At 45.8% G+C, this 17,411-nt stretch overlaps 1 protein-coding gene across 1 annotated transcript in view; it reads left to right on the top strand.

The window, feature by feature from the left end:
* acap3a (ArfGAP with coiled-coil, ankyrin repeat and PH domains 3a) overlaps nucleotides 1-17,411 on the top strand; it is a 384,840-nt gene that overhangs the window by 339,849 nt on the left and 27,580 nt on the right. Inside the window, exons 12-19 of the mRNA XM_063033259.1 lie at nucleotides 1,794-1,845; nucleotides 3,777-3,877; nucleotides 4,852-4,963; nucleotides 12,232-12,440; nucleotides 14,276-14,345; nucleotides 14,439-14,533; nucleotides 16,511-16,725; nucleotides 17,155-17,253. Of these exons, the coding sequence (XP_062889329.1) occupies nucleotides 1,794-1,845; nucleotides 3,777-3,877; nucleotides 4,852-4,963; nucleotides 12,232-12,440; nucleotides 14,276-14,345; nucleotides 14,439-14,533; nucleotides 16,511-16,725; nucleotides 17,155-17,253 (953 nt within the window). The remainder of the gene's footprint in view (nucleotides 1-1,793; nucleotides 1,846-3,776; nucleotides 3,878-4,851; nucleotides 4,964-12,231; nucleotides 12,441-14,275; nucleotides 14,346-14,438; nucleotides 14,534-16,510; nucleotides 16,726-17,154; nucleotides 17,254-17,411) is intronic.

Raw genomic sequence — 17,411 nt, 5'->3', positions numbered from 1 at the left:
AACTAAACTGGATTCTGCAAGTGTCCTCTGAGGTCCGTGGCCAAAGCCGGCATCATGTTTGCAGGTGTATTTGTGGGGAAAGTTCAGGCCAGTTTGTCCAGTGCTGTGCTGAAGTCTATAGGCTGTTGTGGGCTGCGCCAGTGAGGCTGGAACTTGCTTCCCATCCCAAATTCCACGTGAGAGGCCGGTTGGGGAACTGTCGTCTGGACCCACTGCAGCCTTTCTGAGAGAGATTTAAGAGATTAGCTTTATTTGTTGTACTGTACATACAGCGAAATGTGTTGTTTGTGCCAAGAGCCAACGTGGTCTGACGATCGTGCTGGCGGCAGCCCACAAGCCTTGCCATGCTTCTGGTGCCAACGTAACATGCCCACAACTCACTCACCCCAACAGTATGTCTTTTGAACGTGGGTGGAACGTGAAGCACCCGGAGGGAGCTCGCATATTCATGGGGCGAATGTACAAACTCCTTACAGACAGTGGCACCAATTTAAACCCTCTGGAGACACCCGGCACGATAAAATGTTGTGCTAACCACAGAGCTGCCTTTCACGTTGGGTGGACAGATCCATAATTTAGATGGAGTGATGTTTAAGGCACAAGTTGCACAGGAATGTTACTTGAAGACTAACTTGTATTTGGGGACGTTTTTACGCACCAAACAAAAAACTTTGTTGGTTTACCACAATGTGTTGAATAGGTTTTACACCCACTGCCAGTCTTAGGCATGAAGATCATGGTGGATCAATCTGCTAATCCATTTATTTTCATTCCTCACCCAAGTAAAATGAGAACCCCTGGGACCTGCTTGTTGCCTGGTCAAGGAATTGAATTCTTAACACTGGGATGACATATAATCTAGAGTAGGAGAGTTCTTCGGGCATGTTAGAAGGTGCTACGTGCAGGAGGAGGGTACTTCATGTGAGGCAAGAGTCCCAGGAAGGAAACCCAGAAAGATCAAGGGTCTGAGAATTAGGACATAATAAGCCAGAAGTAGGCCATTCGGCCCCTCAATTCTGCCCCACCATTCAATGGGATCATGGCTAATCAATCCCAGGCTCCATCTCCTGTTCTGTGCCAATTACTCCCAACGACCTCAATTCCCTGAACTTTCAAATATTTAATCATTTCTTCCTCTGATTAAAAAAAAATGCAGCCCCCAATGGGGCAAAGAATTCCAGAGATTCATCTCCCTTCTGGAAGAAATTTCTGTGTATTTTAGTTGGACTGGATATTAGGATACTGCACCTCCAGCATCTTGACCTCTGCATTTGGTTCTCCCATCCGGGTTTCCCTTCACACGCGGTTCTATGTTGGGACCCTTCCCTCTTTATAATCTTAGTACAGGAAAATTCATCTTTAACCTTGTCCGTTTACTTTTGTTGGAAGTGCTGGTTGTTGGATCCAGCCCCAGGGCCATAAACAGCCTCCAGTGACAGATGTGGTACAGTTCCTTTGTTCTGCAGAGCCCCAGATAACTGCCTATTGATTGTTCCTGTCAACGTGAACTACTTCTTTGGAAAATTGATAGCTCTTTCCTGTGCTTGACACACAGATTGTATTTAATAGAAGACGTCCATTAACTAATAGCAGAAATCCTATACTCCCCACTCTGACCTATCTCCATCTATAAGGTTAATTTAAGTGGAACTGCCATATTGTTGGATTTGAAAAATAATTCATGGATTTAACTATGGAGGCTATGTTTTTAAAAAATGATGTTTCCTAGGGTTTGTTTTATTTTGGAATGTGCCTGATGACTATTAATCATCACTTTAAAAATTTATTTTTAGGAGGTGGTTTTCAATACAAAACAGTCAGCTGGTGTATCAGAAGAAGATGAAGGTACGTAGTCCCCATGGTAACAGTTACATGACTTTTCAGAGAGAATTTGCTCTTTGTTTGTTTCTTTTTAAGTCTTTGGCAGAACATTTTGAATTAAATTTTTCGCACTTCAGTTCCTGTGGAGTTAAGGTATGGCTTGAACTGAGAGATTTTGGGTGACAGCCAACATAGCTAAGGCTTGTCTGCGTGCAGGTATAATGTTCTGCGCACAGCTCCTCGGAGCAAGTCCCTCGCCTCTAATCCTCATGTAACGGTAGCAGAACTGGGGAGGCTTGGTCCTCTGCACTTGTGGCAAGGAGAGTTTTCCATGGGTCACTACCTGTGGTCAGAAACACCGGGAAGCTGATCCTCCCCTTTGCAACAATTTAAAAGACCACTTCAGTGAACTGCAATTGTCGTCTGACTTCGATTGTACTTAAAGTACATCCAACTTCACAATCTGCAGATGCTGGAGCTTCTCAACAGAAGGTCGGTGAATGATAAGACTAGAAGTTGCTCATTGAAATGGATTTAACAGCAGAATTTATTTCCAGCTGCCTTCTCTTTCATTGCACGGCAACCTCCCAAATTATTCTCTTTCCCTTCTCCCCCATCCCCCCGCCCCATATTGGCTTAGGATGGCAATGGCTTTCCCAGACACTGAGCTTTGGTGAGAGATTCAAGAGGTTCAAGATTGTTTAATGTCATTTACTAGGCATCCGTTAAACCATGGATTTGGGCCTTGGAAGGTTTCCAGGGCGCAGGCCTGGGCAAGGTTTAAGGACGACCGGCAGTCGCCCATGCTGCAAGTCTCCCCTCTCCACGACACCGATGTTGTCCAAGGGAAGGGCACTAGGGCCAGTACAGCTTGGCACCAGTGTCGTCGCAGAGCAATGTGTGATTAAGTGCCTTGCTCAAGGACACACACGCTGCCTCGGCTAAGGCTCGAACTAGCGACCTTCAGATCACTAGACCAACGCCTTAACCACTTGGCCATGTGCCCACAATGTCATTTAAGGGCAAGGAAAATGGAATAACTGTTTCTCTCGATCTGATGCAGCACAAAAAGTACACAAAAGATAAAGAACATAATAATACACACAATAAATATCAAAATATAAGATGGCTTGTATACGTAGGTTGATTATATATAGTGACGCTGGGCTGTACATAAGGTGACAGATGGGAAATAATAAAGTAGTGATCGATTAGTAGTGATCTACCCCTCTTGATCGAATAGAACTGGCGTACCAGTGAATCTAGTGATTGTCATTAACAGCTAGTCTCAGCCGTGGTTGTGATCCGAAGCTGTTGATATTGAGCACATTTTTACAGCTTCTTCACCTACTTTCCTTCTCTGTCTCAAAGCTGCTGAAACACTAACTCCAGTCTGCCCACCTTGGCTACCATTTTCATTGCCAGGGTACCCTGATTACCAGGGTTGCTAGGCAACAGCCATTCTAACTAGATCATGAGAAGGACAGGTCATTTAAGCTGCAACTCAACCAATGGCTGACCTTGTTATTGCAAGGTCCTACCTTGGTCCTTGGTCTGTTTCCATACACTTACGTTCTGTAATATGCTTCCATTCCACCATGAGCATTGTAAGTGCACACAGTTGTTTTTGCCCACTGAGTGTCAGACTGGTTAAAATGAAGCTTGTATTAGCTCTCAGTCCATGTCCAATGTTAGGCCACAAACTCATCAGTAGCCATCAAAGGTTAGCGATGAGGAGTGAGCAGCTACGGAGGGCAACTCTGTTGCCCGGCCCAAAACAGTTTAGCAACGTGGATTGAAGCGAGGAGCCTGTTTGGCTTAACACTTGAATCTCGCACTGGTCAGCTTTACACTATGTTCCTGGCTATATCATATTTGCTTCTTTATTTCATAATTGGATGAAGTTCTTTCTTGCAATGGCTGTCACCTTTTTGAGGCAAATGTCTGACTTCCAGGATGCACTAACGGTTGTGGTCGATGATTTGCGACTTTGTTCCGTCAAGCCCTGTGAGGACATCGAGAGGAGATTTTGCTTTGAAGTTGTTTCACCAAATAAGTGAGTAATCAGAAAAATGGTGACAATTGTACACAATCTCAACTGGTATTCCTTTCCATCTGCTACTTAAAACTCCAAAGTTTACTGAACATCTCCTTGTCACAATCAAACAAGATCACATGAATACATTTTTATTACACAAAGTTTTGAAAGTAATAAATGTATGTGACCCCACCATTTCTCTCCTGCTGATCCTCCAATGTTTAAAATTATAGCATTTGGTTTGTGCCTGTTGTCTCTCCTCTGACCAAAATCCATCCCTTCATGTTAAGATGTTTGATTTCATGGATCTGCCCCTTTTCCTCCCTCATCTTTACTAGAATTCCAAGTTTTGTGCCTCTGTAGCTATGTAATTGTTCCCAGGTTGCTGATTATCAAACGCCTGTCTTCAAAGTTATTTATCTTGACCAAGCCTGCTGTTGTCTGGCTTGTCCAGTTCTTTGAGAAGGTGGTGGGGTCAGGGATTTGGGCTTTCAATGGTGTGTGTGTGTAACCCTTGCCTCGTTTCTCACTTGTACACTGAACCTGACTTTTGTCGAAGCACAGATGAAAGTTTAGATAAGACTGGTGTTTGGAAAGAAGGGTAGTTTTGGGGCACTGATAAGTTCATTAACTTTATGTCAAGTCGAGATGATCCCTGTGTTTGCTCTTGCCCATTTAGGAGGCACCTGGATTAGAGGGAAATGGATCAAACAGGAACAAATGGGATGAGCTTGGACTTGAATTTAGCACAAATCAGTAGGGCTGAAGGGCCTGTTTCTATGCTTTAGGATTCTGACTTCAGCAAGAAATGGTCTTTATCATTCCAACACGTCTGCAGGTGTCATTTCAACAATCCATTCAAGCCACCGAACCTACTTAAAACAGTCTGGCCTCGAGTAGGAAAGAGTATCTGAGCTTTAGATTTTAGAACGTTGTGTAGCTGCCTGGGATGGGTTTGTGTAGACTCCTGACGGCACCCTTGTTCTCCACAGGAGCTGTATGCTGCAGGCAGACTCCGAAAAGTTACGACTGGCCTGGATTCAGGCTGTGCAGGCCAGCATCGCCACTGCGTACAGAGAAAGCCCGGACAACAACTACATCAATGTAAGTCTCTTCCGCTTCCCAGCTCTCTTCTCCCTGTCACCTCGCACAGCCCCTCCACCGGCTGTTTGAGATGAAGTAGGCGGAGGAGCAGGAACCTCATCCGACTGGGCGCTGAATCGTGTGGAGGCAGCATCTTCAGCCCCAACGCAGACCCCCCCCCCCCCGAGTACTGACTTTCCCTTTCCCTGGCACCAGTATGAAACAAAAACCAGGCTATTTGCAATTTGCTAACAGATTTGACCCCAGCATGAGTTCCTGTGACTGTTCCACCTTATCTGACTTCTCTCCTGTCTCACCTCATGTGCTGCTGAAACACTCGGCCTTCCTTTGTTCCTGCTAGATTTGACTATTACAGTGTAATCAAGGCCTGTCTCCTGCTTCCCAGCCACCAGCGACTCCAACACTCCAATGCCAGTACCACTACTCCGCTTTCTGACCGTCATGGTAATGAACTTGTCTTTAAAAATTTTCCCTTACTTTGTCAAAATCCCTCCAGGGTAAACCCAAGGTTCCTCTTTCTGTGGCCTCTGGTTTATCTTCCGAACTGAACATGCCCGGACTCTTCTGCGTTTTGTATTCCTTGTTTTTCGCTCTTTTTTTGTTACCATTTGTGCATGGGGGTGGGGGTTTGATGTTTTTCTTTGCTTCCTGGTTGTCTGTGGGGAAGACGAGTCTCGGGGTTGTATACTGCGTAGACACTTCGATAATAACTGTCCCTCAAACCTTCATCATCGACAGCTACCGAGGTCCTAGAGCCTGGAGTTCACAATCTTCGTGAAACTTTATACTTATACTTTATTGTCGCCAAACAATTGATACTAGAACATACAATCATCATAGCGATATTTGATTCTGCGCTTCCCACTCTCTGGATTACAAATCGATAGTAAATATTAAAAATTTAAACTATAAATCATAAATAGAAAATAGAAAATGCAAAGTAAGGTAGTGCAAAAAAACCGAGATGCAGGCCCGGATATTTGGAGGGTACGGCCCAGATCCGGGTCAGGATCCGTTCAGCAGTCTTATCACAGTTGGAAAGAAGCTGTTCCCAAATCTGGCCGTACGAGTCTTCAAGCTCCTGAGCCTTCTCCCGGAGGGAAGAGGGACGAAAAGTGTGTTGGCTGGGTGGGTCATGTCCTTGATTATCCTAGCAGCACTGTTCCGACAGCGTGCGGTGTAAAGTGAGTCCAAGGACGGAAGGTTGGTTTGTGTGATGTGCTGCGCCGTGTTCACGATCTTTTGCAGCTTCTTCCGGTCTTGGACAGGACAACTTCCATACCAGGTTGTGATGCACCCCAGAAGAATGCTTTCTACGGTGCATCTATAAAAATTAGTGAGGGTTTTAGGGTACGGTCCAAATTTCTTTAGTTTTCTCAGGAAGTAAAGGCGCTGGTGGAACTTCTTGGCAGTGGACTCTGCTTGGTTGGACCAAGTCAGGTCGTTTGTGATATTGACCCCAAGGAACTTAAAGCTTTTGACCTGTTCAACTTGCACACCACCGATGTAAATTGAGTCGTGCAGTCCACTCTCCTTCTGAAGTTCTGAAACTTCAGCCATATTTTGCCCTTTTAGGAATCTACATTTAACCCACCTCCTTATGTTCTCGTGTGTCGGACCTTCAGTTCTTGTTTGTAACCCTCAAGGCAATCCTGAAGAGTGTATAAGTTAAAGATGCTACATGTAACTAATCGTAAAGTGGTGTTTGAGATACGAGAGGAGTTTTTTCCTTTTTCTCCCCCAGTTTTTTTTGGTTGTTCTGGGGTGATATTTGAAGGACACCAAAACTCAGTAACGTCTTGCCCAAGCCTCGTGAGCTGCACCAGGTATTGCTCATTCTGTGGCGCCCGAGCCAGCAGCACAGTGCTGTGGGTTTATTATTGTCACATGTACCGAGATACAGCGAAAAACTTGCCTTGCATACTGTTTACACAGATCAGACCATTACACAGTGCTGCTGCTGTGCCCTCCGTTGGTTAGAGCTGACCATGGATATTGTGTCCTGGCTGACTAGATACGCAAGCCTGGGCAGTACAGTATAGAGAGCAAGCTGTGCCCATGTAGCAAGCTCCCCCTCTCCACGCATCTGGTGAACCCAAAGGGACGTCAGAGACTGATACGGTTTGGTACCAGCAGCGTCGCAGGAGTTGCTGGTCAGCATTGAACCCAATGTAGAACTGCCTTAGGGACTGACTTTTCCCTTGGGGTTTACTTCCAAAGTCTTTCCCATGAATGGGTGTAGCAGCAAGGAAGCTGAGGTTTGAGCTCGGAGTTTTCCTTCTCCTAAGTGAGCTGCCAACCACGGCTGACGAGCCCCATCCACCCGAAGCGACTGGTTTTATGGTGCCAGTAGCCTGCCCTTGCCCCTTCTGCTGTCAGTAGAAACGGTTCAGCTGGGCTTAGTAGCAAAGCCACACGTGAAGGCCAGGAGCTGGACTTGGTTGTCAGAGGCTGTTTGAGGTGCACGCCACTGGGAGCATTGAGTAAGTAGTGGGAGCTTGTCCCCATTACCACCCCCAGCTGTAACAACCTTACAGAACCAGTGCATTGAGATGGAATAATGTAAAACAGTAACAGTGGTTAATGAAGAACACAACTACAGAGAAAATGCAGTGTAAGTAAATAACGAAATGCAAGATTACAATGAGGACAAGAGACCAACTTATCGTACTAAGGAACTATGCAATTGTCAACAGTGAGGTAGAAGCTGACCTTGAACCCGGTGATACATACTTGCGAGCTTTTGTATCTTCTGCCTGATGGGAGTGGGGAGAAGACAAAATGTCCCGGGTTGGTGAAGTTTTTGATTATGTTGGCTGCTTTGTGTGGGCACGTGGCCAAGTGGTTAAGGCATTGGACTAGCGACCTGAAGGTCGTGAGTTTGAGCCCCAGCCAAGGGAACGCGTTGTGTCCTTGAGCAAGGCATAATCACACATTGCTCTGCGATGACACTGGTGCCAAGCTGTATGGGTCCTAATGCCCTTCCCTTGGACAACATTGGTGTCGTGGAGAGGGGAGACTTGCAGCATGGGCAACTGCTGGTCCTCCATACAACCTTGCCCAGGCCTGCGCCCTGGAGAGTGAAGACTTTCCAGGCACAGCTCCATGGTCTCGCAAGGCTAATGGATGCCTTTACTAGCTGCTTTACTGAGGCAGTGAGAAGTGCAGATAGAGTCCGTGGAAGGGCGGCTGCTTTCCGTGATGTGCGGAGCTGTGTCCACAACCCTCTGCAGTTTCTTGCACTCACATGCAGAGCAGTTGCCGTACCAAGCTGTGATGCATCAATTTAGGATGCTTTCTATGGTGCATCAATTAGAAATTGGTTAGGGTTGATGGGGACTTAGCAAGTACCCTTCTTTAGCTTCCTGAGGTAGTGGAGACATCAGTAGGCTCTTTTGGCCATGACAATCGAGGTGGTTGGACCATTTCACCCCATTTCAGGAATACTGTAACAAAACCTGGGCAACATTACTGAGTGAATACCGTACTGCTGGGGGTGTCAACCTTTCACTAAGACAGGGACCTCTGGCTCCATTGGGTGCCTGTGAAAATGGAAGAGGTGGGGGAAGAGTTAATCTCAAGTACCCTGACCATCATTCACCACTCAGTCAACATCACCGAAGCAAACTATCATCTTGTTATCTCTTTGCTGTTTCTGGGAGCTATTTATTGACTCACCTTTTGAGATCTGGCAGCTTTGGAGCTTTGCTCATATTGTTAGCTCTGTTATGGCGTGACAACAGAGATTAGACATGAGGGATACCTCGTTGACCGTGTAAGAATGTGCTGGGATGTTTCAGAGGTTCTCTGCCACTCTCAGAAGGAGAATCAGATTTATTATCGCTGACTTGTAGGACTTAAAGTTTGTCATTTTCGAACAGCAGTAGGGTGAAAAGACATAAAGTTACTATAAATTACAAAAATAAATAGAGAAAAAAGGGAATAACGAGATAACAGAGCGTTCAAAAATCATATGGCACAGGGGAAGAAAGAGATTAAAGATTAGTTTTATTTGTCACACGTACTTTAAAGCATGCAGTGAAATCCATTGTTTGCATCGTCAAATCAGCAAAGGTTGTGTTGGGCAGGTGTCACCATGCTTTTGGTACCAACATAGCATGACCCTAACCTGTACAGCTTTGGAATGTGGGAGGAAAGCACAGCCCCAAAGAAAACCCACGGGGTCATGAGTCAAACATATGCCCTCCTTTCTGACTGCAGCAGGAATCAAGCCCTGATCTTTACAGCTGATGCTGTCGAGCATTGTGCTAACCCCTACACCACTATTCCTGATTCTCAATGGTCTTCAGCCTCCGGTAGGCAGATTACTTGTTTCTGCCTCCCTGATGGCAGTAACAAGAAGAGGGCAGGCCCCGGATGTTGGGGGCAATCTTTTTGAGGTACTGCCTCTTAACGATGTCCTTGATGCACCAAATCTGGAACACATTCGGGTAGAAGCTGTGGTTCCCACTGGGTACTGGCTGAGATTATCTTTCACAGGGTGGTTATTTTACTTTAACCATAAGAAATGTTGTCACTTTTAATCTTATTGTTATGTTGGTCACTCATTGTACCTCTTTATATGTTTGTACTTTATACTTGATTGTCGCCAAACAATTGGTACTAGAATGTACAATCATCACAGCGATATTTGGTTCTGCGCTTCACACTCCCTGGATTACAAATATTAAAAATATTAAAAATAGTTAAAATTAGTAAATATTAAAAATTTAAATTATAAATCATAAATAGAAGAATGGGAAGTAAGGTAGTGCAAAAAAGCCGAGAGGCAGGTCCTGATATTTGGAGGGTACGGCCCAGATCCGGGTCAGGATCCGTTCAGCAGTCTTATCACAGTTGGAAAGATTGGTTCCCAAATCTGGCCGTACGAGTCTTCAAGCTCCTGAACCTTCTCCCGGAGGGAAGAGGGACGAAAAGTGTGTTGGCTGGGTGGGTCGTGTCCTTGATTATCCTGGCAGCACTGTTCCGACAGCATGCGGTGTAAAGTGAGTCCTTGATTGGGGCCGGTTCTGCACTGCAACGTTTTACTCCAGTCCCCTTTGCGCCGAGTCTGTGTCTTGCTTCGGCTGCTCCGGGCTTGGTGCCTGCGAGCTTTGCGGTAATTTGCCCCGCTGTGTGAGACTGCGGCTATGGGCCTGTTCTGGGCTTTGAGCTTCAGATATATGAACTCAGTTTCGTTCTGATTGCTGTCTGCCTGATTTGTTTTTTTCCCCTCTCCCTCCATGCATTGGGTGTTGGTCTTTTCTTTTTAAAATTGGGTCCTTTCGGGTTTCTTGTTTGGAGGCTGCCTGTAAGCAGGCGAATCTCAAGGTTGTATAATAAATGCACTTAGAATTTTGAAAGACTGAAGGCTTGCTAAACTTTGAGACAAGACGTCAAACTAGTCCTTATAAACCTTGCATTTGAAGTTCATGTGAATGCTATGCGTCATATTTGTATGAATTCTGTACTGATAAAACAATTAGAAACCTCAAGTGATCAGCATTAAAACTAAGACTCACAATGCGCTGGAGGAACATCCTGAAACGTCAACTAATCTTTTCAACTGATGCTGACTGACCTGCTGAGTTCCTCCAGCGCTTTGTGAGTGTTCCTTTGACAACAGCATCTGCAGATTATTTTGTGTTTAGCATTAAAGCTAAATCTGTTTTGTCTTAAAAAGGACAGTTTTACCTTCTACCTTGCCCCCCTCAGCAAGAGAGCTGCTAATTCACAGAGAGATTTTCCAATTAACGTCAGTTTGGTCCTAAGATGTGCTGAGAGCTTCAGCCCCCAGAGCCCAGCTGTAAAACGCAACATTAAGCGTGGTCTCCAATGGTAGTTTTGTTTTGACAACATAAACACTTTATCATCTTGTTATTGTATCACGTCACACTTGGTGTTACGTGCCTGTGGTCCATGTTTATATGAACAAGCCTCACCGCTGCCTTGCTGTTAACAATGTCAGCGATATAATTAAAGCCATTTGCAACAACTGCTTCCATCCTGATCCCACGACTGTGTGAAAGTGACCTGATCACCTGTATGACTGAAGGATCAGCATCGGCTGGGGCAGCAGCCAGGATGACCGCCCCTGCTTTTCTTTCCAGTAATGCTGTGATATGTTTCTCATCTCTGCCCAAGAGTCAGTTGGATCTAGTTTGATGTCTTGTCTCAAAGTTTAGCAAGCCTTCAGTCTTTTGAAATTCTAAGTGCATTTATTATACAACCTTGAGATTCGCCTGCCTACAGGCAGCCTCCAAACAAGAAACCCAAAAGACCCAATTTTAAAAAGAAAAGACCAACACCCAATGCATAGAGGGAGAGGGGGAAAAAAAACAAATCAGGCAAACATCATTCAGAACGAAACTGAGTTAATAAACCTGAAGCCCAAAGACCGGAACAGGCCCATAGCCGCAGTCTCACACAGCGGGGCAAATCACCGCAAAGCTCGCAGGCACCAAGCCCGGAGCAGCCGAAGCAAGACACAGACTCAGCGCCAAGGGGACTGGAGTAAAACGTCACAGTGCAGAACCGGCCCCGACCCTCGCCTCTGGTTGTTGTATTAGACACAAATTTACCTGTGAATGTCAAATGATGACTTTACAAGTTAATTTTTAAGCTTTGTAGTTACAAAGTGCTTTATCACATGAGAATGCACTGAATTGTTTCACAAGATAAACCAGCTTGCAGAATGGATCTTTAGGACTTTTGCCCTGGAGTGCTATGTATTTCCACTCAGTGAGGTAACTCAAGGCAGAGGCTGGGTTTTGGGCTTTGCTGGGATATAGGGATTATGGTGTTTGGCAGGAAGTGTGCTTGGCAGTTGACAGTGGTCTTACTAAATTATGGCACCCTCCAGGCCATGCCCTCTTCTCACAGATACCATCAGTCAGGAGGTACCAGGTTCAAGAACAGCTACAACCATTCAGTTCTTTAACCAACATCCACAATCCTAATCACTAAGTTTAACAACACTATGATCACTTTGCATTGCAACAGATTTTGTTCTTTTGATCTAATTATGTTCTTTCTTGCCTAATTTATGTTTGATATATTTTTCTCATGAATGTTGTGTGTCCAATGGTATGTGGCTGTGATGGTGCTGCAAGTAAGATTTTCACCGTACCGTGCATATAACAATAAACTTAACTATGACTCAGTGAGTGAAAGTTTGGCCTCTTCCACTCCTGTGTTGTTGTGTTCACCACTTGAAACAGTTATGGCAGGCAACGGGATTGAACCAGACTTGTCTCCTGTCCTGGCAGAGACTGGACAGAACTGCGTCGCCGTCGACGAGCAGCATCGACTCCGCCAGCGACTCGCGGGACCGCAGCGTGAAGGGTGAGAGCATCCTGCAGCGGGTTCAGGGCATCGCCGGCAATGACCAGTGCTGCGACTGTGGCCAGGCTGACCCCAGGTGGGCCAGCATCAACCTGGGAATAACCCTGTGCATCGAGTGCTCCGGAATTCACCGGTAACGTCCCGGACTTCTGAACTCTTCATTGTGATTGGGCGCTCACCCTCTGCATGCCTGGGCATTCCCTTGGCTCAAAGACTCACATAGACAGCCAGTGAGGAATGTTGTTTAAAATTACTGACAGCAGAGAGGCAGAAGTAGAAAGATATTTCAAATCTTAACATGAGAAAGTTATGGGAAGGCAATAGCATGCTTGGGAAAAGAAAGATTTGAGAAGGAATGCAGGAATAAAAGTAGGTTATATAATTTGGATGTTGATTTTTATATCTAGATTTGTTGAGGTCTGAGAACATCCAGTACTTTACATGAAGAGCTGTGCTGTTATTCTCCTGGACAAGCCAACAGTGTAAATGTTAAACAATAGTACTGACACTTTCCTCAGGCTGTCCTCTGACCTCAGGGTCAGCTGGATCCACTCAGTGAAACAAATCACAGTTTTAATTTCCCCAGAGTGTCTGATCCCATTGGAAACCACAAAAAGATTAAATATACAGCACATTAACTGAAAGACAACCTCTTGCTCCCTTTGATTAAGAAGTCCCATGCAGGGAAAAATCATTTCTTAATAATTTGTCATTTTATTTCCTTTTTGCTTTAGTATCTATCGATTGGGTTGGTCAGCTGCCCACTTCAGGTTCCTGGGGAGTAATTGTCCAGTGATTGCCTGAACCTACCTTTGTAATACGTTTGGATCGTGTATTGCTTCTCACCATTTTGGGTTGAGATCCCTTTGCGTTGACTCACTTAAGAAGGGCCACAGTTGGCCACAAATATTGGTCTGTTGTCCTAGGTGAAGTTATACTGCCTCTTCTGATTGGTGATGGTAGATCCTAGGTACTCAGTCCAAACCCAAGATGACGCAGGGTCAGGTCAGGTGTATATTCTGATAAGACATCTTGGATCAGGTTGTAAGAATACACACAAAACACTGAGGAACTCAATAGACCAGGCAGCATTTATGGAGGGAAGTGGGCATTTGACCTTTTACTTTTCAACCTGAAATGTCAACTGTCCTATTTTCCTGCCTGACCAAACATTTTGTGCTTTGCCCCAGTTTCCAGCATCTGCGGTCTCCTGTGTCTCGGCTAGCCCAGTATTACGTGGTTACAGTTGCTCCATGTGTCCTCGTCCTTCCTCTATATATAGTGTTTTATAGATTATTGTGTTAACACCAGGTAGAAAACATTAGGTGCTGGTGTTGGATTGGCAACAATAAGATCAGGTTTTAACTATCTAGAAGGCAAGATGGGCAGCAAAGAAATTGGATTCCAACAAGTAGGTAATTATTCCCTTTCTCATCAGTGGCATTCCTCACCCAATGGGGCACAGCTTTGCTGATCTTATGATTTTTACTGGGCTCTGGGAAAGAATAGAGGAGCGAGACCAATTAGGTCCCCTGACCAAAATGTCATTCAATTGGTCTGTGGTCATCAAACAGAAGTATCAACTCACTTTCTCTCTCCACAGATGCTGCCCAACCTGCTGAGTATTTTCAGCACTCTCTGTATCCCATTGAGGGTTTTGAACTTGGTCAGTGCATAGCTTTCCAACATTGGAGTGTGGAGTCTATAATCTGAGGGCAGAGCCCTCTACACTGAGACCGAGGGAAGGTGCTTTGCTCCATAAGGCATGGCTCCCCATGACCTTTTCCCTTTCAGAAGACTGAAGGGGCACCAACCTTCCCATCAGGATTCTTGGCCAAGCAAAGCTTCATGAAAGAAGTATAAATTGATGCAATTGTATTACACAACAATATATTCTCTCTCATAATGCTTGATAAGTTTTTTTTGGTGATGATGTTTCTTTATATCTGTATGTTTTTTTTTAAAAAGGAGTCTTGGAGTTCAATGTTCCAAAGTCCGATCTCTCACGTTGGATTCCTGGGAGCCAGAATTACTGAAGGTACTGTGAATTTTGACACTTGATAAAATTTACATATAATCACTTTTTTAAAAATTTGGAATGAACTTCTACAGCAAAATTACTTTTTTTCAGTTGATGTGTGAACTTGGAAACAACACCATTAATCATATCTATGAGGGAAGATGTGGGGAGCAGGGACTAAAGAAACCACAGCCAAACAACACGAGGTCAGTCGTGTACCATTCCTCAGTAACGATGCTGCTCTTGTTCCCTGTGGACTTGTAATTAATTGGTGGCTTCTTTGCTAAATGATAATCGGGTTATGCAAGCTGAACTGATCAGGCAGCCGTGGGGATCTAATGCCTATCCTTGTAGCCCTCGGGTGCTTCCACAACTTCACCAGTCCACCCCCACTTGCTGAGATCAAAAACAAGTTGCCTTTGTTTGTTCATACGACAGACGTTTTTGCCAGAATCAGTAGAGAATGCAGGCCCTGTAATAAACAGGGACATCATTACTAGGGCAACAAACACAGAATGCTGGGAGAGATCAGCAAGCCAGGCAGCATCTATAGAGAGGAATAAACAGTTGACGCTTCGAGTGTGAAGCCCTTCATCGGGGCTAGAAAGGAACAGGAAAGAAGCCAGGATAACAAGGTGGGGAAGTGTGGACAATGTACAGGCTGGCAGGTGATAGGTAAAACCAGGTGAGGGGAAAGATGGGTGGGTGGGGGAGGGAGGATGAAGTGAGAAGCTGGGAGGTGATAGGTGGAAAAGGTAAAGTGCTGAAGAAGAAGGAATCTGATAGGACAGGACAATAGACCGTGGAAGAAAAGGAAGGAGGAGGGCAACCAGAAGGAGGTGATGGGAAGGTCAGGAGAGAGAAGGGGTGAGAGGGGAGCCAGAATGGGGAATGGAAAGAGAAAGAAGGGGCAAGGGTGAAGAAATCACCGGAAGTTAGAGAAATCAATATCATTGCTAGAATTTAGTTTTATTTTGCATTCAAAAGTTTCTCTTTTTTTAATCTCCTTACAACATCGGAGCTCATTCAGCCCATTGAGATCAGGACAACTCTGGGGACAATTTCATCGGGTCCCACTCCCTCACTCCTTTCCCTGTAAACTATTCTCCCTCACACTCCCATAAATTCTGCTCCTACCACCCTCCTAGACTGGGGGTGATTTACAACAGCTAATTGACCTATCGAACTTGGGTTGCTGGAGCTGCAAGGCAGCAGCACTACCTTCTGCAACCCCACATGGTCCGACATCGAACTAAATCCAGCGCCTCAGACAAACAACTTGGGTGCAAACCTAGATGAGGGATATTTGATTGTGGATGAGAACATGGTATCTCTGGCCAACATCTATGTCAACCAGTGAAGCAAGAGGGTTTCATTTACCTCCTACCTGCCCGGACACATCAGGTGGAGTGAGGCCTCACTTGGAGTACTGTGAACAGTTTTGGGCCCCTTATCTTAGAAAGGATGTGCTGAAACTGGAGAGGGTTCAAAGAAGGTTCGTGAAAATGATTCCAGGATTGAATGGCTTGTCATATGAGGAGCATTTGATGGCTCTGGGCCTGTATTCACTAGAATTCAGAAGAATGAAGGGTGACCTAGTTGAAACCTATCAAATGTTGAAAGGCCTTGATAGAGTGGATGTGGAGAGGATGTTTCCCATGGTAGGAGAGTCTAAGACCAGAGGACGCAGCCTCAGAATAGAACGGAGATGAGGAGAAATTTCTTCAGCCAGAGAGTGGTGAATCTTTGGAATACATTGCCATAGGCAGCTGCCTTTATGTATATTTCAGGCAGAGGTTGATAGATTCTTGATTGGTCTGGGCATGAAGGGATACGGGGGTGGGGAAGGCAGGTGATTGGGGCTGAGAGGAAAGTTGGATCAGCCATGATGGAATGGCGGAGCAGACATGATGGGCCAAATGCCCTAATTGTACTCCCATGTCTTCTGGCCTTATAACATAATGTAGCAGCTTGTGAACGGAATCTGAGAGTTTCCAAGTGTGTATGGCTCAGCATCGGTTCCGAGAGAAAAGTAATGGTCCTGCTGGACAGGAAAGCCTCTGGAGACAACTCGGTGTTCTCCACTCTGTGATACTGCTCACAACCCCCACCCCCTTCGGCTGTAAGTGTGCTCAGTGTGGCTGGAAAGCATCTGACATTTAGATTTTTACCAAACCTTCCAGGCAGCAGAAGGAAGCCTGGATCAAAGCCAAATACGTGGAGAAGAAGTTCCTCAAAAAGCTGCCAAACGCCGAAGCGCTTACAGACGCGGAAAGGAAACCGCGGCGATGGAGCGTCAAAAAGTGCCGACGACACAACAGCTCCACCAAAGCACCGACGGCCCGGCGGAGGTACCGGCAGGATACCGGTAACGTGTCACCGGCAACCTTCGCAGCCGGTGAGAGTCCAATTACCCCGTCCCATTTGGTTACATTTCTGCCTCCTGTTTAATTCTTAAAGTCTGCTTCCAGACCTCCAACATGCAAAGCCGACTCTGGAGAGTGGCAGCGAACTTTGCTCCATTTTCTCCTGGTATGAAACCCTCTAGTGGCCCTTTCTGAAGTGCATGTGGGCCCCCACCAGGGCACAGATGGCAGTTTCTGCTGCACCCCCAATTATACTGAGTACTCACTGCCTCGACTTGTGTTACAATCGGTCAAAGTTGCTGAGTTTTCGCAGAATTGCACTGCGCAGGTCTGTCGAAGGGGAGAGCAGTGGGAGAAGTAGGGTGTGTGTGTGGAGAAGAGACCAGTGTTGTACCCCCAGCAGCTTCCTGGCTTGGCTAATTGTTCCTTTTCTTCCTGCCTGTCACCCTTGTGAAATGCAGCCGCTGCGCTGGAGAGGAAATTTAGAAGAGATTCGCTCTTCTGTCCCGACGAGCTTGACTCGCTCTTTTCTTACTTCGACACGACGGCAGGACCTCGCAGTAAGTATGTTCTCATCAGCCCCCACCGCGCTGCCCCCCCCGTGCATCGTACAGACGGTGTAGACACCGACTGAACGTACTGTAGCGGCCTTGTCAAGGCTGATGCAGCGAGAGGTGACTGGGTTTGCAGCGTTGTTGGCCCCTTGCTCCCCACCACG

This window comes from Mobula hypostoma, chromosome 25, assembly GCF_963921235.1.
Source record: "Mobula hypostoma chromosome 25, sMobHyp1.1, whole genome shotgun sequence".
NCBI lineage: Eukaryota > Metazoa > Chordata > Chondrichthyes > Myliobatiformes > Myliobatidae > Mobula > Mobula hypostoma.
This window is presented reverse-complemented; position numbering and strand designations above follow the sequence as displayed.